Source organism: Poeciliopsis prolifica, unplaced genomic scaffold, assembly GCF_027474105.1.
Source record: "Poeciliopsis prolifica strain line A6 unplaced genomic scaffold, Auburn_PproV2 SCAFFOLD010, whole genome shotgun sequence".
Lineage (NCBI taxonomy): Eukaryota > Metazoa > Chordata > Actinopteri > Cyprinodontiformes > Poeciliidae > Poeciliopsis > Poeciliopsis prolifica.
Genome location: NW_026562385.1, coordinates 2,421,149 through 2,447,971, shown reverse-complemented (window position 1 = coordinate 2,447,971; position 26,823 = coordinate 2,421,149). Strand labels below are relative to the sequence as shown.

At 38.0% G+C, this 26,823-nt stretch overlaps 3 protein-coding genes across 3 annotated transcripts; all 3 read right to left on the bottom strand.

The window, feature by feature from the left end:
* Positions 1–2,251: 2,251 nt before the first annotated feature.
* LOC129363785 (transcription factor MafG-like) lies at positions 2,252–17,414 on the bottom strand. Its single transcript, XM_055036074.1, is given in 4 exon segments — positions 2,252–5,173; positions 6,218–6,290; positions 17,077–17,114; positions 17,117–17,414. Coding segments are annotated over 4 exon segments (618 nt in total). The 5' UTR covers positions 17,171–17,414; the 3' UTR covers positions 2,252–4,720.
* A 954-nt stretch (positions 17,415–18,368) lies between these two features.
* pycr1a (pyrroline-5-carboxylate reductase 1a) lies at positions 18,369–22,697 on the bottom strand. Its single transcript, XM_055034937.1, has 8 exons — positions 22,605–22,697; positions 22,347–22,418; positions 22,165–22,235; positions 21,852–22,031; positions 21,544–21,765; positions 21,337–21,429; positions 19,597–19,760; positions 18,369–19,344 (listed from the first exon to the last, which is right to left on the bottom strand). Exons 2-8 carry the CDS (start codon positions 22,411–22,413, stop codon positions 19,176–19,178), a joined length of 966 nt encoding a protein of 321 aa, XP_054890912.1. The 5' UTR covers positions 22,414–22,418; positions 22,605–22,697; the 3' UTR covers positions 18,369–19,175.
* A 988-nt stretch (positions 22,698–23,685) lies between these two features.
* LOC129363144 (myeloid-associated differentiation marker-like protein 2) lies at positions 23,686–25,927 on the bottom strand. The gene has a single exon (XM_055035025.1). It carries the CDS (start codon positions 25,208–25,210, stop codon positions 24,299–24,301), a length of 912 nt encoding a protein of 303 aa, XP_054891000.1. The 5' UTR covers positions 25,211–25,927; the 3' UTR covers positions 23,686–24,298.
* Positions 25,928–26,823: the final 896 nt, after the last annotated feature.

Below are 26,823 nucleotides of genomic sequence, written 5' to 3'. Positions count from 1 at the left end.
AAATAACAACAGAATATTAATTTTGTATTACTCACTTATATTCTGTTTGAAACACAAACCCACTCCACAGAGCAAGAGAGAAACAAATATAACCCTGCACAGTCAACCTTTAACAAACTCCACTTTTTAAAAAAAATCCCAACGTCTTGAGAGCTAATAAATTCAACGGCCACACAAGTGCTGTTATTATCCTCTCCATATGTTGCTTACAAAGAAAAACAAGCAATGATCAATTATAACATTACATCTGCGGAAGAAATTACAGTGTTGAGATCAATTAGAAAAAACGCCACATAATGAGGACAGAAAATGCCGTGGAGGATGCAACAGAAAATAAGGAGCATAAATGACTGGTGTAGCAGCAGAGGAGGACTCACACATGCGCACGCATGTGCGCGTGCACGCAAACACACATACAAACAAATATATATCAATTAAAACAATAAACATAAAAACAGATTTTGCATTAGGCCCCTGGGACAGAGTCTATAGTTGCAACCACATCACAAACATTTGTAATTCAATGATGTCTAAACCAGTTAACGTTGAATTTAGAAATTCGGAATCTGAATAAGGATGGATATTTTACGGATTCCAGGGCTACCACTCGGTTTTTAAGTTTGAATTTCTTGCAAAAAGAAAAAGAAGAAAACAAAAACTTGGTTCAGTTTTGTCTTCCTGAAATGATGCCAAATTTGTAAGAAAAAGAAATTGAGCAGCAGAGTTTAGTTTTGAGTTGTGTTCATGACAAACCTGCCAAGTCCTCACTGCCAATGCTAACAGCTTCTGAGGGAGGACATGTGATGGTATGGGGTGGCAGATTTCTCATTGGAAAAAAATGTCAGCAGACTCGGGCGACGACACCTTAAGTTTAGCATCTTGTGTTAAACATAAGGTTAACACAAGATGCTTATTGGTGGCAAACCGATAAGGTTCCTAAAACAAGTATATTGTCAGTATGTCAAGTTCAATAATTGATCACAAGTCAAAGAAAAAATTGAAAAGGACCAACAAGCAGAGAGAGAAGGAGGAAATTAAAACCATCTCTTCAATTGATCATAATGGGTAATTAAAGAGACAGAGTTGACAAATTTGGACAGAGTTGTCCTTTAATAAACACAACTTCATTAATGCGTTTGGACATTTTTACATCTTTATTCAATTTGTTGGAGATGTAAACAGATTTTATTAATATCATTAGAATTTTGGGAAAGAGGACGAGTGGTTTTCCAGAGGATTTTCTCACACAATCACTCTAAAACTTTGATAAAAATTGTAATGTGGAAAATTAAACACAAAGGGCGCAAGTTCAGTCTAAGTGAACTAATTGAGAATTTTATTCAAAAATATAAGTTTTTTTCCCCCCATATTTGGCAAATCTGGAAAATGATAAAAGTTTGTTTCAAGACAGCGCAGAAACCCTGGAATCCTTTATGTCAAAAAAAGGGGCCAAATGCTTTTACACTTAGGATTCAAAACTTCAGAAAAACAACACACATTTTACAAAAACATATGCATCTCAAAACAAAGCAGCAAGAACATTTAAACAACAGACTAACAACTCTGACGATATTAATTTAACCTTACACATCTCTCCCACATCTTTCCACTGAGTTGCATATTAAGGGTCACTTTTTTACAACGATCATCAGTACCTACTGCAGCTACATACTATACACCAGTATGTGTGATAAAGAGTCGTCGCCTTCGAGAGGAGATTCAAAGATTGCTTGACAGTGCCACTTGAACACCTTTTAAAGACACTTGACACGAAAAAAGATCAACTCCACAAGACGGCCACGGTAATAAGGACGCCAACATCGATACTGGGCTATGTCAAGAGTCACAAATATATTTTCCCACAGTTAACCCGTCACCGCAGATAGCGAAGCATGTTGACAGAGAGAGGATAGGACAATGTGCACGTAGACGGTGTAACCAGCACCCAGATCTCAGGCGTGAAGTTTTGCTGAGATGTTTGTTTTGCGAGTGACTGTAGATTAACACCTCAATGAGGGCGATCCCTGGATGAAGTGTGTTCTGTTAATGACGTTGAACAACTGCGTTCACCTTGAGGTGTGCAGCTGCTTCTGCGCCGGTTCTCCTTCTACACAACCAGGCGGTGTGACGCTCGGCATGAGGGAAGCACTGCTGGCAGCTGCTCTTGATTGTAACTACATGTTCATGCCGTCTCTTTCTACGTGTGCATTGAAGCCCTTTATGACAAGTAAACTAAATAAAAAATAAATAAATAAAAAATAAATAAATAAAAAGGAGAGAAAACAGAGCTGCCATCCTTGTTGCCACTTTGCTTCTTATTGAGAACTGTTTGTTTTATTTTTAGTGGCCTGTTTTGTCCTGAGCAAAACAAGCAGGAGCTTAGTGCATACATACAAACCCTCAGTCGAACCATGTCACCTTCAATCTAAAGACCCAGGGGCCAATTTATGGAAGATCTGCCTCTTTATTTGGTGGATTATCCAGATATAGGCTTAGGAAACTGCATATTTTAAATATAACGCATGTATTTCTGCCATCTACAGTTGAAGTTATACATATGCAAGAGCAAGAACGGCACATAAATTTTGAGCTTTCAATTGTGCATTTTATCCAAGGTAAATATGCAACAAAAAATCCAAGTCAGGGCCTAAAGTTTAAATTTATTGTAGATATTTAAATCTACACACAGGCAAAATGTGTGTTTTGTTTAATTGTTCTGTTGGAACACAAAACTGTGAAAATGTTTAAACTATTTTACCCAAATTATTACCCACAGATTACAGAAAAATTTGTTCAGATGTCTAGAAACAACAAAGAAACAACTAAGACTAAAGCTGATGATGAAGTGAAAGACGCTAGGACTGCAGCAGTGTTACCGTTCACAGTGGAACAAGTCTAACATCACTGTGGACTGAAATTTAAAGATTGAGCTATTTGGCCACAATAATGAGTCCAAGAAGATAAGCTGAGGAAAGAAATCAAAGCAATTTAGATTAACGCAATAATTTCTACAAAAGACAGTTGTAAAATATTCAGACAGAATGCTGCTGGTAGCTACAAAAAATATTTGGTTTATCGGTACCTTGCTTAGGAAAATCTAATTAAGTAGTATTTGGGGTGCACACAAATTTGTCCATTCAATTTTTAGTATTAAAAAATATAAAAGTTATATATTATATTGTGAGTTTACCCCAGAGGAAGGAAAATTATCAATAATAATAATATGGAAAAATATGCATTAAAAGACTCCAATTAATGTCCTTCATGTCAATGAGTGTATGTAAACTTCTGAAAAGAACTGTAGTTAGCAAGTGGCTGGAAAACTAATGAGATCTTCCCAACAATAAAGTTCTTTATTTTCAGGTCACAGATGATATATTTTGAAGGTATCCAACATCAGGTGCAGCATATGTTTAGTTTAAGCTTAATTTAAATTCACAGACTATTTCATTGATATCTGCCTTACACTGCTCGCTGACGTAAACGCTTGATGACAATATGATTGGTAACTAACACCGAGAAAGCAGAAGATATCACAGATGCCAATACGTACACAGACAACTGACCTTGTTCACACCACCTAGTTTAGCTCTACAGATTAGTTTGATTTTTTTTTTTTTAGCACAGCGTTGACATCTATACAGTGAACAACACCGCCAACTTGCCACTTATACGTCACATTACGCGCTATCCCACTGTACGCGCCTAGTCACTAGAAAAAAGCTATCAGACTTCAATAATAAGCCACTTTCGGTACAATTGCAAAAGAGATGTCACAGGATTTTTTTTTATGAGTTTTCTTTTTCTGTATTTCTATAAACAATGGAGTTTGATCTACCAAGTAATAAAAACCAAGAACTCAATGATAGACAAAGTTTTCTACACTTTAACAATTCAAACAGTAAAGCTTGTGTAAAGTCGTTCTTTTGGAAATATCTGACGGACATGTTAAGAAGTAATTACAAAAAAAAATTATATATATATATATAGAGAGAGATATTTTTAAAAGAAAATGACGTATTTTCTCTATGAGCAAAATGAGTGTCCTCACAAATTGTGAGAGTATCACTGTATCAACATTCAGGTTTTCGGATATTGTAGCAGAATCTTATCATACTGGAATGGCACTCAGCTCTGGAACGATATCGCTAAGATAAATATGCAAGATCTCTTTTTTTTCCATGTGTGTTTTCAGTGCATACATATATTATTGCATCTACCAGTCATGTCGATAATGACAAGTTTACTGAAGCCTTTCACGGATGCATAAACGGAAACGAACGCTAGGTTTGTCAGCATTGTTTTATGCCTACATCACTGAGAGACACCTAACACCAAAACAAAACAAACTGAAATATCACAAGTTGGACTTAAATTGCTAGTTTTGGGTTAGTTGTTTTGAAGACTTCTGTAGCATTAAGACCAAGAAAGTGACCTCTCATTATTGATCCTTATTCAAGTCAGTGCAGAATAACAAGCAAGAGGGCATTGAATTGTTAGATTTGATTGAGTCAGTATTAAGAAATTAGAGATAAGTAAAGACAAACAATATCATCTTATATTAAAGGAAATGGATGACTGCTGAGTTGCATTGCTCAGAGTGAACCAGGAAGCATTTTATGACTGTTAAAATAAAACAAAAAACACAGGAGACCCTGGACCATGTTAAAATGCACTGACTAGTTCAGAAGTGAAAATCATCCCGTTGCCAGTTCTGCTACTACGACCTGGCCTCCGTTTTGGATTTGACAATGGTGATGACGCTGGTGGCAGCTACTTTACCAGGGATGAGGGGCCCTATCACAGAGGCCATGGGTCCCCTTCCTGTAGTGACGGGGCTGCGCGCCACAGTCCTGGCAAAGCTCTGGAGGGCTTCATACTTTGAGCGCAGAGCATCCAGCTCCACCTTCATGCTTGCATTCTCTGTTGCCAGCTTGTCCACTTCCTGTTGCAGCTGGGCTTTTTGCTTTTCCAGCTCCTCCTTCTGGGTGACCCGCTTCACCCGGCAGCTTGCAGCATAGCCACGGTTCTTCAGGGTGCGTCGCCTCTGCTTTAGCTGCAGGATCTCTTCTTTAGAGAGCCCCCGTAAATGCTGGTTTAGTTCACGCACCGACATGGTGACCAGCTCATCGTCCGTTAGACTGGTACCATTTTCCCCAGGCTCTCGCTTCACCTGCAGAGGCAAAGCAATTAGAAATGATTGGACATCAAAACTGGTTTAATAAAGTCATCATAAGAACTCAGGGTGGGCGACGTAACAATATTAGATCATGGAGGGTGGGCAATTATTTTTCTCCATTTTTACCAAAAGGCCACATAAGCAATTGTGACTGTTATAAATGATCAGATCTTTAGCTGGACACAACATTTCCAAGTACATATTTGATAATAAACAGAAAATATACAATGTGACGTATAATTTATCATCTTCTGGCAACAGTACATTGCAACTGAACAATAAAATGTGACCCACCATCCTGAGAACTGAAACGTTATACTTGTAACCCTTGGGAGTCCCTTCATTTGTGCTCCACCTGTGTCCGTTGGACACAAAAAAATACTATTTTAAAGTTTGACAGAAATTTTTTACAGTGAGCATGTATCAACATATTTTTGCAAAAAAGTATTCAATTATTTAATTCAGTCTTCATTACACATGAGAAATATATAGCTTTTTTTTTTTATTTCAGCCCTTATCCAGGTTCAGCCCTCCTTTGAAATACTCACTTTAGAGAAAATAAGAGAAGCTATTAGATTCTTCCCCCATCCCAGAAATGCAAACAGTAGTTAGGAAAGTATAATCCAAAACTGGTCATTTCAAAAATTGATAGCAACCTTGACTGATAATTTTATTGTATTTGTGCCTTATTTATAAAAATTGATGGGCTTCTAGTACATATTAAAAAATTATCATTTTTTAGTGGAAAATGAAGCATTGATTTTAAACATCTTGGAATGAAACAATGATGGTTTATTGAAAAGTACATTTTGAATGTGTCTGCAAAAATGCAAAAAGGACACAAATTACTCAACTTAGTTAAAAAGCACTACATTTTGAAATAATAATTATATATATATATATATATATATATATATTATATATATATATATATATATATATTATATTTTTTTTTTTTTTTTTCAACACCACAAAAGAAAATCACAAATTAGGAACAATCCTAATAAAACATTTTCATCACACGTTTTCTTTTTTTACCTTTAAGGCCTTGTTTCCTTTGTTTATGGTATTCATGCCACAAGAGAAGCCTCCACCTGTACTGCTGGTTGTTCTGTGAAAAGTCATAATCATAAAAAAATATTGCTGTCAAAAGAACAAATTAATTTCAGTGCAGAATATTATATTTCTGGCAAATGGGCTTCAGCCTGACTTTGACCCAAAAATATAAAGTAGGTCAAGGACTTCAGACATCCTTCTCAGTGATACCAAGAGTGTCGAATGAGAACTCTTTATGCATCTGTCAGAACAAACAAATAATTTGACGCCATGTCTGCCTCAAACGTAAATCAGGTTGATTTTAAACAGGACATGCAATTCAGAGGAAGGTACATAAACCTTCTTGTCTTTAACAAGAACTACTGGGAGTTGGACTTAAGATGCCGTTAAACTGGCAAGCAGCACTTCGCAATATCTAGGAAAACAGAGTTCCTCCTCTCAGGTACACAGGGCAGCGAGCTACCCAGTCTAGACAGTCGCACCTGTCTTGGAATCAGCTCGGCTATAATCCTACAAATCAATAAAGGGGACGTAACTAGTGCAGAGCCCAGAATAACCAGGCTGCAATGCAGTTTAATTTTTGTTGTGTCAGTACAGAGGGAACACCCAGAGGGAAGCTTTGTGAGTGAGAAATGTAACCAAGGGGTGTAAAGACAGAAGGTCGAATGCTGTCTGTCGGGTGAGCTCCATCATAAGATAAGACATAAAAACGCACACACACACAGAGTTGTGACTGTGAGTTTTGCTCTGCATGCAATAAATGCTGTGTCAGCAACACCCACCACAGTCCGCCCACCCAGCACACTGCCTCTGTAAGCTGATTTACACAGCCAGCCGTGTTACTACATAAACAAACACATGCTGGATTTCTTTTTTTTTTCTGTTTTTTCAGACAGCATCACACCAAATAAAATACAAAGAGCTACAGCTACTGTGTGTGATGGTGTGTGCACGCAAGTGAGTGTTTGGCCTCCAAGCACATTAAGCCAGTCACGTATGATGTGTGGAGAAAGCTCAGTGAGGTAAGACGAGGAAAAAACAGACGAGTCGCAGCTCTGAAGTGGACTATAAGAAGGCCAGAAGATTACCATGGCAACAACAGGGGAGCTACAGGTGGACCGGTCACCTGAGCCAAACAGGGAGAGACAGACTCTTGTTAAAAATGACCTGAATACGACACGACTGCACAGGCTGGGGACATAACATGGGGCCAGATTGTGACTGGAATTTTTTGATGCTTTTCACTCTAAAGATAAAGTCCTCTTGAAAACAGCAGTGTTCCACGGTAAAGTGGTTGCATCCTACCCCGCCTTCGGTCGACTTTTTAAATGTGGTGTTTTCATCCCTGATGGGCTGGCTATGAATAGTCATCTGATAGTAACACCTACTTTTTACAGGCCTTTGCAGTGACTCATTTCCAGTAAGCATTTGGACTACAGATGCAAAGCATAATGGGATAATGGTCTGTCTGATGATGCACAGATAATGGACAAACAGACAGGAAAGCATGAGGCTAATAGCTGTTGGGACAAGAGCGAGAAAAAAGAGAAAGAGCTACGGCTGCACTGATCAGGCTTTTCACAACCAATACTAATTTCCTCCTTTTTTTGTGATGAATAAAACTTTGATAAATTTCTTTTCTTCTCATTTTAATACAGTGACTATTATGTTCCAAGGATAAGATTATCATAATTATCATTATGCATCTTAACATATGTCCCTGCCATTTTTCTTATTTTTAATAAACTGAAGACAGGGCAGAAAAATACACAATATAGGCTGATGCATTTATAAACTAAAAATTGTAGGAGTTCTTTTACATGTTTAAGAATGAAATGCAAGGTACTTAAAAAGAAAAATCAAGTAAAAAATGGTTGCTAGCAATGTCTGGTAGCTAGGTTTAAAAACTACCGTATTAAGATTTTCCGCTCTAATGAGATGTTTGAGAAAGTGACTGAATGAAGAGGACTTTCTTCTGCCTTATGAATCACAGTGCCACACAGTACAGCCCCTCCCCTACCTGTGGCTGCTCAAAGCGAGTCGGATGACTTAAAGAAGAGTTTCCTTCCCCTTATAATAAAGAGGAATTTGGTTGTTTGAAATATTTTAGGTCAGAATTAACAAAATATTTAAGGAAACTAAAGGCACGCCACCCACCACATAAAGCTACACTATTTAAATCAACAGTTGACAAGTAGGGCTCTGTGTATTACATTTATTTTCCTCATCTTTTGAATCTTAAAAAAAATAACGAAATGGATCATATAAGGTAATGAATAAGAAACAACTCCATGAAGCAGCATACTAAGAAGATAGCACAAATAATTCCACAGTTAGTAGAGAAAAGTTAATTTAGTGATACACACAAAATGTAGCAATTTTGTTAATATTTTTTCACATGTAAATCATATTGTATATAAATTACAAGTATGAAAAATAATTTTAAAAATGGTTTGTCACTGTAAACATTACAAGTTTGCAGTGACAGAAAGTGCAAGGTAACTCCATCTGCCTGATAAGATATTCTAATAAACACTATTATAACAGTGATAATAAATCTGCGTTTTTAGCAGGAGTAAATATCATTTTCTGAGTTACTTTTTTTATTTTGATGTAAACAACATAATATATTGTGTTTTATTTATTTTCTTACCCATGGTTATAAAGTGGGAATATCATGCTACTGTGCCTATTACAGACACACGTTCTGTCACACAGCTGTGCGAAGGCATGGCTTGGCATTCTGAAAGCTCACCATATGACACCAAGGAAAGATTGTGTCCAGGCTGCAAGCCTCCAGCACAGACTGCTGCCAACAGACGGCTAGCTATGACAGGGCATGGCAGAACAACACAGACAAGGTCCAATGCACAGCTGCTCCCTTCCACTGCCGGGCATGTCATACCTCACAGAGACAAAGAGGTATCCACACAAATAGAGAAGCCAGGGAGAGGAAAACACACCTACAATTTTCTGCAGAAATGACAAGGGGATGTCAGAGGTGCTTCAGTGAGTTATTTGATAGCGACAGGATGGCTTTAAGTTCAATAATTCAAACAAAAACAAAAAGTCCTGCAGCATATTGCCTCACATTAAAAATTCCAGGCCTTTAGTGAGCATCTAGCCATCGGAGCAGTAGGTGAGATCTGCAGCTCGGAGCGCAGGGGGCATTGCAGGTGGGGACGCAGACGTCTTTTGTGGATGCTTGCTGAATTTTTATGAATCGCCTGGAAGAACGCTGACAAATCAGGGCTGATTGCTTGAGGAGGAGAGACATCACACCCACAGGAAATAGGAAAATGCTGAGTGTGGTCACCCACAGAAAAGGAATGGTGAGAGACAGACAGAGAGAGAGAGAGAGAAAAAGAGGACGAGATGAAAAGAAAGAGAGACGAAAAAGCCTTGTGTGAAATGCGTGGTCGGCACATTTAGAGGTGCCTGAGTAGAGTAGGTTGAGTGAAAAAAAAATACTGATCTCAGCAAGGACCAAAACCAAGGTGCCAATTAGAAGTTGTGAAGTTGAGCCAACACAATAAGAGCAGGCCAGCCGATCATCAAATCAGTATCTCTTCATCCAAATCTCCAAAGGTAAGCTCAGGTTCATATTCAAGAATGATAATAAAAAATAAATAAATAAATCTGCTCTTATAAAGGCTGATGTAACATGATAGATTTGGCAGTAAGCCAGCAGCCTGCCTTAAAGATCTCGTCACAGGATTTCTCCTGGGGGATGCCAAGGATGAACACCATTAGCTGGGGGACTTTTTGTTGATGGGGATCCGGAGCCAGGGCTCCCGTCCACTTTGTCCCGATGGTGAATATTTATCACTGTCGTTTACAGCCTGAAATGGGAGGGGGATGGAGGTGGGATGTACAAGGGGTTTGGAAGCAGAATAGAGATACTCAGGAGGTGATTCTTCAAGGATACATCCAAGGCCCTTCTATGAACAACTGTCTCAAAATGGCGGCAGGCTCGTGGGGGCTGGGCGGAGGTTATATTTCTGGGGACTGGAGGTGGCACGCATGGTGGTTCAGGGCTGCAGGGAGAGCCATCTCCACTTGACAGCAGTGTAACAAGATTATCAGGGCCATAAGAGCAAACAAAAACCCCTAAAACCTGTCTCAGAATCCAGATTACAACAGCATCTGCTGCCTGAATACTAAACAAAGCTGGGAAGGACTAACAGGATACAAGATTTGCTCTGTATCCTGGATTTCACATTGCCCAATACAAAAGGTGTTTGCAAAGAGACAGAAAACTAAAGCCACACAAGTGCATACATATAAAAATGCCGTGATCAATTCTTGCAAAGCAGCTTCTAAACACTTGGTTCTGGCAGCTTGATAATACGTTCAACAAAACTAGACAGTGGAGATGCACAATGAGAAAAGTTATAAAACTGTACAGCTTAAAAACATTGGGATGTTTTTATTAAAATTGATGCCAGTTTAAAAGTACATCTATAAGCAAATGAAAGTGCTGATAAGAAGGCTATTTTCAAATATCCAGCTCTGTGTGTTGTCTCAATTAGATGGCCGCTGATTGTCTTTTACTTTAATTAACAAAAGCCGTTTGATTATGTTATATATTTATTCTCAAATGTATTAACAGTGAGAGTTTATTTCTCACTCTAGAAACATAGGCACAAATATTGTCATTCACTGTTAGCCAACAGAGTAAAAACAAAACCCTCAAAATAAAATTTATTTGACTATTTAAATAAATGTAAAATTTAGTGGAGCATTAAGAATGAAAATAAAAATTATGTATATTTTTATTTACCAATGCTTGGACAATATCTATTCGGATTTTTTACTGTTGAATCACCCTAACGTAAACAAATCAATATTTTCAGCTTTTTGTCATTTCAAATCAAACCCCGTAAATACAACCGATGATTTGAAGTCGATAATTTTACTGTTTATCAAGCTTTCCACTTTTTTATTAATATAAAAAAGGCTAATGTTGATTACCTAAGTTACATTAACAGGCAAGCAAAGAAAATTAAAAAGGTACGCTCGCCTTTTCTCATTGAGTCAATCTTGTGTCTCGACTTCATTTGCCGTCTTATTCGATTGTTCTTACAGAGTTGAGATGATTTAATGTAATCAGCCAGCATTTTGAAGCCGTACGCCAAAAGCACCCCAGCTCAAGAACTCATTGCGCCTGAACAGACGCCCTACTTTCAACACCTCCCTTCTAATTCAGATTCAAAAAGATCACCCAGAAACTCAGATCTAATCATTTCTCCTGTCAGCTGAGCTAAGTCAATTATCAAGCAAGCTGCATGTGTCGGGAGGCATTTAACTGCAAATTAAAAATCAGACTCCTCTGATCGCTCTGGAGGAGAGATACGGGCTGAGTGGTTCAAACTTAAGGATGGAGAAACTGTGTACTGGTGCATCTGAGCAACAGTAAGGTACGATGAGAAGAGAGGTGGGAAGCCATTAACTACTAAGTATTCAGAGCGTGAAATAAGACTGACAAAAACAGCAAGGAGGGGAATCATTCAGAAGCTTTCAGAGTGGAAATGTGATCCGCTTGTAGTATAAGGGAAATACTCATCTATGTTCTTTTGTACAATAAATGCTCTAAAAATAAAGCTAATCAAATTTTTATGTGATCTCTGTTGTTGACATAACTCAAAAATGAAGGGCCAGTGGACGGCTTGTCAAACATTTTACTAGATTGTTTCCCATTGCTTCATTGTATGCGACAACTGCATTATTACTATTCAGTAACAAACATTAAATAGACAACTGTTACAAATGATGACAATAATATGACTGTGAAATTATTGTGACATGCATTAGCGGCTGCTAGTTTAGATCCTCTGTAAACAGCATTGATTTGAACTCCAGCAGAGAAAGGAAACTCAGCCGACAATTTAGGTTTTTTTTTATTACTGAGCTCTTCTTATAAGGTTTTGTCCCCACAGCCTGCAAATACGTAACTGACACCTTCACCTGTTGCCTGTTCATCCCAATGCCTGCAAAAACATGGGCAACTAGCTTTGGTAGCGCATATGTTAATAAGCTGAACTAATATAGACTTTGTGTAAAATTGGTGTAAAAACATTAGGTTGATGTCTAAAAATAAAATAAAAATGTACAAATAAAATAAACAATTTAAAATCAGTTTTAAAACGTTAAGCCAATCATACCTGATTATATATTTAAACATTCAATTCTTCCAGATCAAATGCACAAGAAACATCAAATTTCCAGAATTATTTCAATTTACTTTTTTTCTTTAGCAAGTAAATTTAAATATATAGGTTGTTTAGTGTGTTGTTTGGGTGATTTATAATCAAGTTTTAATATTAATTATTAAATATTAAAACTTTACATGAGAAGATTAGTCTTTAAAATGCAAAAATAATTCTGTAAAACAAATGGTTTTGTCCAATTTGTTACATCTCTTGTGAATCCCATTGTCTTCTATGATTATTTTTCTTTCATATGATTCCAAAAGTTTGATAATTTAGGAAAAAAATCTCAGCTAAAAAAAAAAAGATATTAGCCAGCACTGTAACAGAGTATACCAAGGGTACAGCTCAGGTTGACAGCTTCTGACACAAAGTCAGAGAAGCAAGGCAGACATGGCTTGAACATTTGTGGAGGCAGGTTAGTGGATATATTGGTGAAAAGGTGTTGAATATGAAGCTGCCATGGAAAAGGAGAAGAGAAAAACCACATAAAAAGGTGCATGGGTGTAGTGAAGAGGGATATTCAAAGATTGGTGTGACAGAGGAGTGTGCTGCAGGCGGGTTCAGATGGAAATGGAGGATGTGTTGTGGCGACCCCTCAACAGTGCAGCTAAGAGAATAAAAAATTGCCAGAATTGTTCCTATTTTGTGTTTTCCCTTGTTATAATAAGAAAATTTATGTCGATCGGATCACAAACGAGAAAAGAAAAAAAAACCCAACAATAAATAAACAAAGAAGCTACCACCATCCACGGAATAAAAAAAAAAAAAAAAAAAGCAGGCGGCACATTATCTCAACTTCTGCATCCAGTTCATGTTGGTTTAAAGTGAAAACATGAATCACTGCCCTCAGGGACGTTATTGTATTTTTTTTTTAAAGTCGCTCATAAAATGAGGTTTATTTAAAAGGACTAGTTTGTGCTCTCCGATGTTTTCTAGTCCTACAGAATCTATTTTCAGGCTCAGCCACCACTATTTACTCTCCGAGCTGCTCCGTCAGTACAAGCAGCAGGCTAGGAGAAGAGACTCTGGACCTTCAACTGTATTTGCCTGGAGGTCTTGCTTAAACAGGAAGAGAATATATTGTGATACTCTGGCAGAGGAAGTAAAGGTTGAGGGCAGCCAACATCTGTATACAGAAAAAAACCTTGCTATAGCGCTGGCGTTTTTGAGAATATATTGTATTGACCTGACATCGTAACCTTTTGAAGCACAAATGCAGACCAGATTTATTAATAACATTTCAATAATAAAAACTTCACTAAATATAAAGGCATAAAACAAGTCACTTTTTCATATCTTTTTCTCCTATAGTTTTTTTATTCAAACTAATTCAAAGAGCTGAAGTTCTACAGAAAAATACAACACAAACACAAGAGATTAGTTACATCTATGTGGTTCAGTAAAACTGATATTGAAACAAATTTACTTGAAAAATTATAAATATATTACTTTCGGATCATTTTTTGAATTTTGAAAACATTTATTTGTTAAACCAAGCAAGATCTATAAAATTGCCCCGTCTTACGTGTTTCTTACTGAATCCTTCAAAAGACGACTGCACATATTTTTTAATGCTCCCAAAAGCAACATTAGGGAGCATAACAGGGAGCTAATTAAACATTTCAAGTATAAATATGTTTTTACCTAAGAATTTGGTTATATTGAGTTGCTTAATATCATTCACAAAAGAAGGACATGAAAATAAATCACTTATTTTTCTATTCATCAAAACTTACTATTGGGTCCACAAAAGGAACCCAATAGCAAGTGGTTCAGAATTTTATTTAATTTTTTTTTAAATATCTGAATTGATGTATACATGGGGAAAACCTTGAAATTCCTTCATTACTGCTAGAATATAAAAGATACTCAAAACTGTACCATGCTGACAAGAAAAAGTCTAATTGGTACAAAATTATGCAATCCCAGAAGCTACTTCATAGAACCGTCCTCCGAACACTTTTACAAATAAAATGAAAAGATATACATAATTTAATATTTCATTTAATAATTCAGTTTTGTGTGGATCTTTACTAATATTCACAGAAGTATCAGAGTTTGAATCAACCAATTATTCAGCTCACTTAAACCTGTTTACTAAATCAAAAAATGCATTTGACACTGTGCTAGATTCTGTAAGAAAATCAAAGCACACACTGCTGGTTGATCAGCAGTGTGTGCTTTGATTTTTTTTTTTGTTCTTTTTAACGTTATAATTTTTTATGCATAAAAATAATCTTACAGTTGGATTTAAAACTTTTACCACTCTCAAAGAAGCTGCACCACATTTGTGTTTTATTGTCACAGTCGTTAGAAAACAGACAAAAAGTAAACAGTCAAAATTGCAATTGTTAGGTCAGTCCTTTAAAAAAAAATTCTAATCAGTACTGGCCAGAAAAGTTGTGATAAGTGTAACTCTAAATCCAATGAATACTAGCAATTTGTAGTTCTCACAATTCTCCAATGTATCTTCACAATGTGGTAGCTTTAAAACAAGCTCCTACCATTCTAAAGCTTCTCAGAAAGTAAGACATCTACTAGAAACAGTCCTAGTTATGTCTTTTTAAATACCTGAAAAAAAGTAAGGAGACTAACTCTGAGCCTTTCACTAGTTTTATCTTGACTTTGTTTTTACAGCATTAAAGGAATATTTTTAAATCCCTTGCTTCCCCATTGGAGTTTAAAGCTGATCTGTTCCACACAGAATTTAGTCAAGATAAAGAATGAAAGGTTAGCCATGAGAAAAACGCGCACTTATGCTCATCACGTTTACTCCACTAAATTCTGAGTAAACAGAGAGCCCTAATGAACACAGCATGTCTAAGTCAAGCTCCAAGAAATCCATCAAACACACTTTTTCGACTCTATCTGGATGAAAGTATTACTTTGAGGAGTGAAGGGGGGCATATCGCAATGCTTAGCAATCCTAATCCGCAGCACACTTGCAAGAGGTTTCATCACCAACATTCCCTCCCTATTCCAAAAGGAGAGGGCTGAAAAAAAAAATATTGATCTTTTCCCTTCCTTCCTCCAAGCCATTTCTATTTCCCTGTGCAGCTTAAGCAGCACTTTTGTGGACAAATCCTGCATTTGTGTTCCTTTCTGGAGGCTAATAATTGTCCTGAATAGGCGTAACGACTCCCAAAGCGCAGCTGAGTTGGCTGTACAGTGGTGTTGGTGGCCAGACTGTACCTCTGTGCACAGCTAAGTCTTGCTTCGTGTTTCATCAACCTCACATATCCTCTTCCACCCTCCGCCGCCTGCCCACTACAAGCAACGCCACTGGGTATAAGTTGTGCACTCAGTTCACCTCTACAATACCTAGCTTTATTTTATCCTCACCACCTCAATGAAAGAGGAGATAAATCTAAGAGCTCATCTCCGCCATTCTCTGCCTCCGTCCGACGCTTATATGGACCATCATCTTTCCTCGTTACCTGCAGAGAGAGGCAGGGCAATGGGCATTACGCTTTATTGCAAAGCCAAGCTTCTGATGTACGATTGCCCTGTCTGCTAAACACACTTCAATGCGCTCCCCCTCTCTTGCATGAACAGAGATGATGAAATAAGTTGGGATATCTGTGCAAGAATGGACAACTTCTATGTGTTTTAGCCCTGGCTATGTGTGCTCAACAGTTTCCAAGGTGACTTTTCAAATTGCACAGAGACTATCCATGGATAATTCATTACCTGCAACCCCTCTATAAGCTCTAATAGGCAGCAAATTTCATCATGTCACACTCAGGGAAACAAGAGCAGCTGCCATCCCAAAATTAAAGTAATTAAGAGCTGCAAGACTTTAAAATAAATCATAAGGAAAGTTAATCTTAAAAGATGTGATTCACATCATGCCTCATTCAATATTAAAATATACATTTAAATGCTAATTTTCAGGTGCTGTTTTTGTATTTTCTTTTTTTTCTAATCATAGAACAATTAGAGATGTCCTAATATTAAAACGGTATTTGTTTAAAATATTAAAACACACAATATCTGCTTATAGTGCATTTTTTTTTTATTTATGCTTTTGACATCGCGGTTGACACCTAAGCATTTAGTCTAAATGTGTTTGTTGATGTACATCATGACAACGCTGCAATAAAAAGCCACATTCTCAGCGAAATGTCGATGAGGCTATTGATAAATTGCCTGATGGGTCATCACTTGATGCTGATGGCTTGAGGAAAGATGAGAGATCAGCAACCAGATCTCCATCCGTCTCCTACTAATAACGACGGGCTCGGTGATAAACATCGACACTCATCTGGCGAGGAGACCTTTGTCCGGTGGTGCCATATTTCGGGGTGGATTCTGACTAAGAGAGCGCCTAAATACATCATTGTGATGATTCAGCATGATAAAAATATCGCGCCTCCGAGTTGGGATTTTAAAATGAAACAATATTGATGAGGGACGCAAAACCGACTGGTCTGATTTGACGATCGTTTCAAATAGTAGTGAAATGAATTAAGATCACTCCAAGTGAAGCAATTCAGCACGAAAAGGATGGAAGCGATTTCCTGGAAGATCAAATTCGTGCACATACAAAAGCGACATCGTCGCCCTGTGATTTACAATAATCGCGTTCGCTTCTGACCAAAAATGTCACAAAAGGACACTGCAACCAACCTGATCTGGCAACACCGCTGGCTGGCTCGGCTGCCGCTCGTTCCTTCGCACAACGAGGTGATGAAGCAGCAGGTTTGACCAGCGAGAAGCGCATGAGTTGACAAACCCCACAGAGAGGCGCTCGGACACGGTGGGCAAGCAAAGCACACCGGGCGTAATAACACAGAGCAAACTAATTATGGCAAAGGGGAACCTGCACAGGTTACACGCTGGTTACACGCTCCTGACATTCCGCGACTCAACCCCTCGGCGCCCCGCTCGTGTGAAAGTGGCAAACAACTCCCCGCCTACAAAAACAAGCAAGCAAGCAACGCGATGCAAGCAAGCGAGGAAATCCCCGTGCCTCTGTCTGCACATTACAACTGTGGCACCGAGCCATTCCTCGCGGGATGGGAATTGGCCACCAGGTGTGAAACGGATGGCAAATCCCGCTGCACCAGCACTAAAATCTGAATGTTTTTCCCTTTATTGGCATTTTACGAGCGTACAAAAGATTAGCCCTGCATAGTAAGAGCACAACCTCGTCCGCTAAGTCCTATATAACGTACCAGGTTTGAACTTTCAAAATAAACCCCCTAGTAAGAAGATAAACACGTGTCTTAAAGGGTCGAGTGCAGCGGACGCTTTAGTTTGAAAACCGTTTGTGGGAGCTAATATTGTTAGCTTGACGAGCTAACTGTGCTAATACATCTCTGCACACTCAGCACAACAGCGAGTCGCTTCTCTTTCTAGACTCACCTGGATTTAAAACGATGTAGCTCCCTGAAGTCAGAGCTGCCAAACTCCTCTTCTCAAACCGCGGTGAGGAAGAGCGAGCATTACAAATAAATATGTATTTGGTTTTAGCAACAAAAAAAAATAATAAGCGACTTCCAGATATCAGCTCGTGCGCTCCTTGTTGATTGCTTTCTTGTACCAAAGCCAGACGTCATCGTGTTTGGTCACGTGTCTCCATTCATGAAAGGTCTTTTTTCCTCAAAAGAAAAGCAAACATTTCACAAATAACAATAAAAAAACACTGCACCTATTGTTATTATTGAACACTGCTTACATTTGCTGTACCTACATAAACAGAGACTGCAAATGTACTTTAAATCGAGCAGAAAGCAGCATTTGACAGAACTATTGTAATAATTAAAATATTACATTTTTTAAAAAAAGTATTTTTGTTTCTTCCAACGATAAAATTAACACAATTTTCCCTCTTAATGGCTTTTCTGTTGCTTATTAAGGCCATTTTGTAGGAGGTGGTTGAGTTGGATAATATCACAAGTATCAAAGTAAACTGCGCATTACATTGTTGAATTTTTTATTGAAGCATTCTCCACCAACTTCACACCCATTACTTGGGTGTTGGGCAATCCCAATGTATTACATACATTTTGCCATTGTAAAGTGATGAAATGTGAAAACGTACTGGGGTTATCTATATTTTGGTAAGGCATTGCTAAAACAAGCAGACAAGATCATCTTACTTGGGAATGAAAATATGTTAAAATTCATAAAACATTGTGATAATACAAAGACATTTACTTATGTTTTTTTTTTCTTATTTGCAAGCACATATAAGGACCTAAACAAATGGATGAAAAAAAAAAGTGCCCTTACTTCCTCTTTTTAAAACAGGCCATAATAATAGTCTTTAGGTATCTGATTATAAAATTCTAAAGTGCCATCTAATTTGTTACAACTAAACCTTGTACCAAATCTTTACACAAAAAATTCTAATACTTATTTTTTTTTTTTAGAAAAATAGCAAAAATAAACCTTCTGCCCTCACATTAAATATATAAAAAGTTAAACATGACAATTTCTGTAGGGCAAAGAACTCAGTAGCATCAAACCCAAAGGGATTGTCAAGTTTCCACACAATGTCAAATTAAAGGGTTCGACTATATTTTGTCAATTCCGAAAAATCAAACTTCCCACATAAATAATTATTCACATAATTTTCCTTTAATATAGTCAAAATTTGATTTAATCTCCCTGAAGTGACCACTGCTCTACAGTGTTAAATGTTATGGGTTCATGTTCGCAAACAGCAGTCAATAGTGGTTTCTCGTCAGTGTATATACAGAACGGGGTATTTCAAAAAAGACTCAGTTTTTCTTTATCCTGGGATTGGTGTTGTTAAAAATACTGATTCCACGAGTTCTGACACTGACAGCATCTGCAGTGACGCCTGGCTGCTGAAGAACTTTATCCAGAGTCGTTTTCTTTATCGCAGCTCGGGAGATCTTCTCTTGGTCAGCCAAAAACTGAAGCTCCCTTTTTAAAAGATACACATAAAGCATAAGAAAAACAGAATATATAGCTTTCATTGCAGCATGAAATCAGGTACTTTAAAATCCGGAAAACTAAGAACATTAAGAAATCTTTGAAATATGTCTGCATAACAGCTCCATCTACTGTCTGAAGTTCATATTTAGTTTAAAATCAATTTACATTAAAAATAGTTAAGAATTGCATTTTTGTTAGGTACCAATAGAAAATTCTTTCCACTTCATTTGATCAGCTTACCTTGTTCTTACACAAGAGGCCTCAACTGCATTTATGAGGAGGCTTCGGAAGCCACCACTCTCCATGACGTGAAGGGCGTGGATGGTGGCGCCCCCTGGTGAGCAAACATTGTCTTTAAGCTGTCCAGGGTGTTGCTCTGAGTCCAACAACATGCGAGCTGCTCCCTTTAGAGTAGCATAAAGAAGGAAATTATATAAAGACCAATGTTTTTTTTCTGTATCATTATTCAGCACCTGAATAATGATACTGAGCATCCAGATTCTGTCTGCTGTCAACCAAGATGGGCTTAATTTATCTCCACTGGAATGAAAATGTGCCTAAATAAATACCATGACTGTCTTTTGCTTGCAGTTTCCAGCCAGAAGGTTGGAATTCATGTTTAAAATTTTCAGTTTTATATAACAAAGAAACAAGACCCCCCCCAAAAAAATTATAAATTTAAATCCCAAGAATTAAATTAGATTAAATCTAAAAAAAAACGAATATAGATAAATCATACACAAACATGTACAACAACGGCCAGTTCACACGAACAAGTGCAAAGTAAAAAAAAAAGATCATATTATAGTTTGGAGAATCATTATGCTAAAACCATTTCCTATATCTTAAGCTTACATGTGTGAATGCTCAGGCAAAGTAAAGATACCATAAATTTCATTGTTATTCACTAATCCAAAGAAGAAGCAGCATTAAGTTCCTCTTTACTACTTCCATAGATATGAAAAGACATGAAGTAGCCCAGAGTGTCTTTCAAGCTGTTCCTGCATCAAAGCTCTGGCTCTTTGCTTAACACTGCAGTCATGATGGGAAGTCTTTTTTCTGGGATCATTTGTAATGTCAATCATCTCTGACTAGCTTCGCAGTCAATATTAAAGGAATGTATCCCCATAGAATGATGGAGCCACCACCATGCTTCATTGTCTGTTCAGAGTAATGTGCAGTGTAAGTTTTCTACCACATAATATGTATTGTATTTTACATTTCTCTGTCATCTAACCACAGAACCCTCTACACATCGTCTCCATTAAGCAACACTTTTTTGCGTTTTCTTTCAACGACAGCTTTCTTTTCTCCATACTTCCATATAGCAATTCTCCTGACAATAGATTTGTCCCCCAGCTCCTCCGGAGAACAGGGCATCCTGCTGACATCTCTGATCACTTAATTAGTACTTCTAAAGGCAATTGGTTGCACTAGATTTTATTTAGGGTGTCAAAGTAAAGGTGGATGGATACACTTAATGGACACCACAAATTTCAAATTTGTATTTGGGAAACAAATTTAAAAACATGCTGTTCAACCATTTCAAAATTATGCAAAACTATGTGTTGTCCTATCCAATAAAATTAAAATTTTTGTGGTGATAGAATGACAAAATGTTTAAAAACTTATGAACATCATTGCAAGGAACTGCATAATCAAATGTAGCATAGCTATATAAGAACATTTTAAAGAATTATTCTATTATGATTGCTTTGTTAACAGAAGGAAAATAGTCAAGGTGCTAAGGTCACCCTATGGATCAATGGTGCAATGCTCAGAGTGACTGCATAAAATCCAAGAACTACATATCAGAAAGTTTATTTATAGTTAAAGATTATGAGAATTAAACAAAACAAAAACAATAAAAAAGTGTGTCCCGTTGTTTAACAAAATAAATAAATAAAATTACTAGCATTTAGGTATAAATTTTGGACCAAACTCTGCCATCGACTTTATTGTCAAATATGAGGGTCCTACCAGCAGGGCTTGTGCACCGAGGCGTACTGCCAACCTCCTGGGCAGGCCCATTTTTACTCCACCATCAGCAAGGGCATCCACAGCTAGGAATGCCTGCAAGACAACAATTATGCAATTACAGTGATAGAAAAGAGGTAACTATCCAATAATAATCGTATAAGCGGTAAGGCAGCATTTCCTAAATGCTGTTAAGCAAAGCAAGCTCACATAGGCGGGTCCACTGCCGCTCAGGCCTGTGACGGCATCGATCAGGTCCTCCTCCACCTCAGTGCAGTAGCCAACGCTAGCCATCAGCTGTTCCAAAAGTTTCCCATCCTCCACCTCTGCATGTGTACCTGTTGCGTAGACGGTGGCCCCTTCACGCACCACTACTGGAGTGTTGGTCATGCAGCGCATCACCTTTGGAGAAGTACGATACTGCTGCAGTTTCTGTGAAGCGGCAACAACAACATCTTCAAGGACCTGTTGTCTTAATCACATGCGAAGAAGAAATAAATGCAACGGCTAAGACTTGCCTTCTCTATGGAGCTGATAGTCACACCCGCAGCACAGGACACAATAAGGTGGCGGTCTTCGATATCTGGCCCAATCTCATCAAGAACAAAGGGGATGATGTGGGGCTTCACGGCCAGGAAGAGGACATCACTTCTGCTGACCGTCTCCTTGTTGCTGGTGGTAAAGTTCACACCCATTTTCTATAAATACAGAAGTTGTATACAAATTAGTTCAATGCAAATATACTTGTTGAATATACAGAACTGTTCAAATCCAAAATTAATAGGCTGTGACATTCATGGACATGACAAATGTATGTATATATGAACCCACCCGCAGCTGCTGCACTGTGGGAAGTTCAGTGTCTGGAGAGCTCGCTGTGATTCTGTGGGTGGCAATCACGCCTTGGAGGGGGAAAATGTCCAGAAACAACTTCAGTGTCTGATTGCAATCTTCATATGTCAAAAATACAAGTCAAAACCGATTAAAACACAAATGTAAAAGTCTAAATTTACCTGCAACCGAGAAGCCTCTCACCAAAGCCTGCGCCAGCTGGCCAGCTCCTATGAATCCGACGCTCATTATGCCTGAAAATAGAATAAATTTAATGTTGCATCATACACCGTGTTTATTTGTTTCGCCTGTTTTTCGTTTCTTCCTGAGTACGTAGTAAACAAACCCTGACTTCCTTGTTATCCGAACGCATTACGTCTCATAATGTGTAAAATCACATTTTTGACAAATCGCATATTTAAAGCAAAACACAGACTTACAAATGAGGAGGATTCTTCGAATTAGCAATGTAGCTACAAAACGATATGATTACACAGCCAACGTGTTTCGGCTTCCTCTCCACGTCCTTGTCGCTGCCTGTAAAAATACCAGGCATTGGGCAGATGTAATCAGCCAATGAGGGTGTACCTTTGGGTATACGTAAGTCGTGTAACCAATCAATAACCTTAATGGGCGGGACCTGGAAAGATGAAGAACCAGTTGTGTCGGTACATCAGATCCCTTGACCCAGATATTGAAGAACCATACAAAATTAGTCGAGAGAACGGTATTTGTCGTGATTCCTCATGCGTTGACAACACCAAACATGCCAAAAGTCACTTGTTCTGTTCTCAATGTGTGCCCCAACATGTTATGTTAATAATATTTGTAGAGTGGAGAGACTCCATTGTGTGTCAAACCAAACATCCAATATCCAAAGATCAACACGGTGTTGACTGTGGTTATATCTTGTACTCAGAGAAAAATCCAAAATATGGAAGTTGTATTTTACAGTTTGTTTATCAAGTTTGGGTAACAACAAACAAAGATCCATCTTATTGTTTATTGCTTCTTCTATTGGAATAAGAAACAAAAACAACATAGACAAAAAAATACCAAAAAGACAAACTCCTTTTGTGTGCAGGTGCACCCTGATTGCAAAATTCTCTGCCATTATTTTTTACATGTGTCAATTCCGCTGATTACCATTATTGCAGCAAAAAATCTATTTCTGCAGACAGGCTTTTAATTTAATTTGATGTTATTTTTCATGTGTTTTCCCTACATGTTTTGTGAAGCACTTAGTGAGTTTCATTTGTGAAAGTTGCTAAGCAAAGACAATTTTACACACTTCTACTTACATACTTGCAAGAACCACCTTCAAAGTATTTATGTAAGTCTCTACAAACAAAATCCATGAAAAATATAAATGAAGGTTATGATGGTATAAACAAATGACAATCTAGCAGGTTAAAATGCTTGTAACAGAACATAAATATAATCTTTTAGAAATCAAGTAAAAGTCCGCCTGAAAAATTGTACGCTTCTTCAGATAAAAAAAGAGATGCAAAACTAAGCATGGTCTGTATTTGGGCATTTTATTGAACACTGGAAATACTAAAAAACATTTGGAAATAAAGAATGCCACATTCATTCAGTGCTAAAACATTGGTTATGTATTGTAACCCCAGACCTTATGAGAATAGGTGCAGCGCTTTAACCCACTAGCAATAGCCTTAAATGGCAAAGTCTATACGAAATAGAACTGTAATGTAGATAGAAAGCAATTAAATACTCAAGTTAGGTTACATCAGATAGGATTTAAAATGTATCAGATACATTTACATTTCTGTACGAAATTGCATCCACCAATTATATAATGCAATAAGAAGAGAAAAACAAAACATAAAGAGAAAATTCTTGAATATTAAAACCAATATCCAGTCTACACAGTAGACCTGACATATTAGACAAATCTCTAAGATATATTTAACCTGTTCAAGTCTTTAAAACAATAAATAAGCTGCTAAGTATGTATATTGTAATGTATATTTATGGGACCAAATAGCGGCAAATGGAGAAAGCAACATGCTTAATACTGTCTAGTATTTTTAAGGTTTTTGGTATATAACACTATTAAGCTATGGATCAAATATTCTTCACAGAAACTGGAGTAAAAAATTCTTTTCATTTTTCAGACAGCAGAGCTGGAGACAAATCGAATCCTCTGAGAGTAAACAAGGTCAATAAAATATAACACAAGGTTGACACAGGTGAAAACTGCCACAACCAGCTTACTGTCCCAAGAACATTCTCCCCGGGGACAATCCTCAGGACGAGCAGTGCTGCCGTACTTTTTATCAAAGCTGAAGATGGACCAGATCAGTGCGGTACTGAGGTAGAGGATCACAGCAAAGAATGTGTAGATGACCACAAAGCGGTCAAACGGGAACCTCAGTGCGGCGGTTCTTCCGGACACTGTCACTATGATGACGATCACTGTGACAGAGAAACAGAGGCTGTACACCACCACGCAGTATTGGGTGGCAATATACTGGTTGTATTCGCTGTCATTAGCAAGAGCCCCAAAAATGATGCAGGCCACAAATCCCTGGACCACCTTGAGCAGACCAGACACAGTGGCCATGTAGCCCACCACAGCTCCTGGTTTTGCTCTGGTCAAGAATACTTCCACTCCGTATGGGAAACAGCAAACACTGGAACAGACGGTTACGGAAATGCGGTAGATTTGTACTTCGTAGTTCTCGTCAGAGTTTTCTGTTTGGAGAAAGTATACTGGGTAGACCACAGAGGCAGTGATGTACATCAGTGTTGCTAACATGGCGAAGGCGACAGTGAAGTTGTCCCAAGAAATTGGCATGCAGCTGTGGAGCCGCGTGATGTCCAAGGTGAAAACAAGCAGTGTGACGGTGAAGCTGAAGCACCAAACAAACATACAGAAGGTCCCATAGTTTGCACTGTAACCTGCGCTGTGGGACACCAGGGCAATTATGGTACATCCAAGCACCAGCTGGCATATTCGGGCTGCACCCAAAGGTGACAACACAGCGTCTTTGTTGAGGTAGTGTCCCCCATGTGGATCCATAACGCTGCTAGGTTTATGAAGTTCAGATGTCTTCCTTTGGGATATTCTTGATCTCAGTGTTGGTGTTCTTACGGCCTACTCCCCTCTTTCACACGGACCTCACCCTTTCCTGGTTTGCTCGTAAAGATGACCACTAATTACAAATGTCTGAACTTGCTTTGTAATTAGAAAAGCTTGCTTGAGATCAGGTTACATTTACAGACAGATATGTAGAGGTTTCTCAGGAAGACTTCACAATCAGATTTTTAAAAACAATTTTGGAAAGTTTCTTCTTTACCACACAACTCATTAAATTGCATTCATCTTCAGTGCTGAAAACTCACTTAATAAGGCAATAAATTCCTTTTGTCAGTATTGGTACAGTAGAAGTCCATTAGAGTATATTCTTTTCTTGCTTACTGTCTTCCTTTGTTGTTGTCCAATGTAGTAGAAGTTTCTGTTCTCATTGAATTCCTTTAAGAGTTGTATCCAGATTTAGGTCTTCAGCAATAGCTATTTATGATAAGAGGTGGACAAGTTGTTGTCCTACCGATCAAGGCCTTTAATTGTCCATCAGATTCGATCTTGTTCTTCTGCTTGCTCTTCCTTCAGCCTCTCTTGGATTCGGTTTTTTAATTTTCTCTACCTGATGAGGCACATCCTGTTCCTCCCTGTCTGAGTGTCACTGTGCACTTGGTGGACTGCTAGGGGTGACTGTTTAAATGAAAAGTTTGTGAAGAGCCCAGGCTCACCAGGCCTTTGCCAGCTCTATAAATAGGGGGTCTATATTCCACAGAGGGCGGGAGGCTACATGCGGCTGGCACCCTCGGAGTCGTATTTCTGGAGAGGCTGACTCAGTGCTCCCTTCAGTATAAGAGACTGACATTTACATGGAGTGTAATGACAGGGAGGGAGGTTAAAAACTTCCATTAAAGACATAAATTACACATGAGTTGAGAGAGATGATTATACACGAGTGATAGCAAATTTAGCCTAAACACGTGAGAGGGAGGCGGCATTTCCAGAACAAAGCTTCAACATGTAGGATCAGTGTTCTCTTATTTTTGATTTATGAACCAAAGAATGTTTTTTACTGGGAAAACTACCCCAAAATCTTTTTCATAGCTGTTGATGATTACCAATGCATCTTGATCCATTGCAACTCTACAATATAGACAATATTAAATCAAGATAGCTTAGAAAGCACAATCTGGGGCATTTTGAAACACCCACAAATTTCATAAGTGAAAAAAATTCGCTGGGATAAAAAACCTGTTATGGCTCCTTTAAGCCTGGTAAAAACAAGCCTTTTGTCTTGTGATATTTGCTTTGTACAGAGGGTCAGGGATGTTGGCTATTGAGAAACGATTGCTTCCGGGAGGTGTGGACTGTGTTTAGGTTTTAAATTTGATTGAATTGCTAATGTTTGTTCAAAATGTAAAATACGCCAGTTCTATGCTAAGAAACTTATTGCAAATTGCTTGAGCCGTAAACAACCACCCTGCACTGCAAATACAGTTATATTATTAATTCAATATTTGGAAGTGCGGCCAGCACGGACTGAACAGCTTCAATCACTTCCTCTGGTGCTATTCCTAAAACAGAGCAGAAAATCAATGTTAGCTTTTACAACT

Excerpts from the sequence above, each read along its gene's own strand:
- pycr1a (XM_055034937.1), bottom strand. The coding sequence starts at position 22,413 with ATGAGCGTCGGATTCATAGGAGCTGGCCAGCTGGCGCAGGCTTTGGTG. Across the intron at positions 22,236-22,346 it reads GAGAGGCTTCTCGGTTGCAG|GCGTGATTGCCACCCACAGA; the intron begins GTAAATTTAGAC and ends TCCCCCTCCAAG. Across the intron at positions 21,430-21,543 it reads GCGGCAGTGGACCCGCCTAT|GCATTCCTAGCTGTGGATGC; the intron begins GTGAGCTTGCTT and ends GTTGTCTTGCAG.
- LOC129363144 (XM_055035025.1), bottom strand. The coding sequence starts at position 25,210 with ATGGATCCACATGGGGGACACTACCTCAACAAAGACGCTGTGTTGTCA.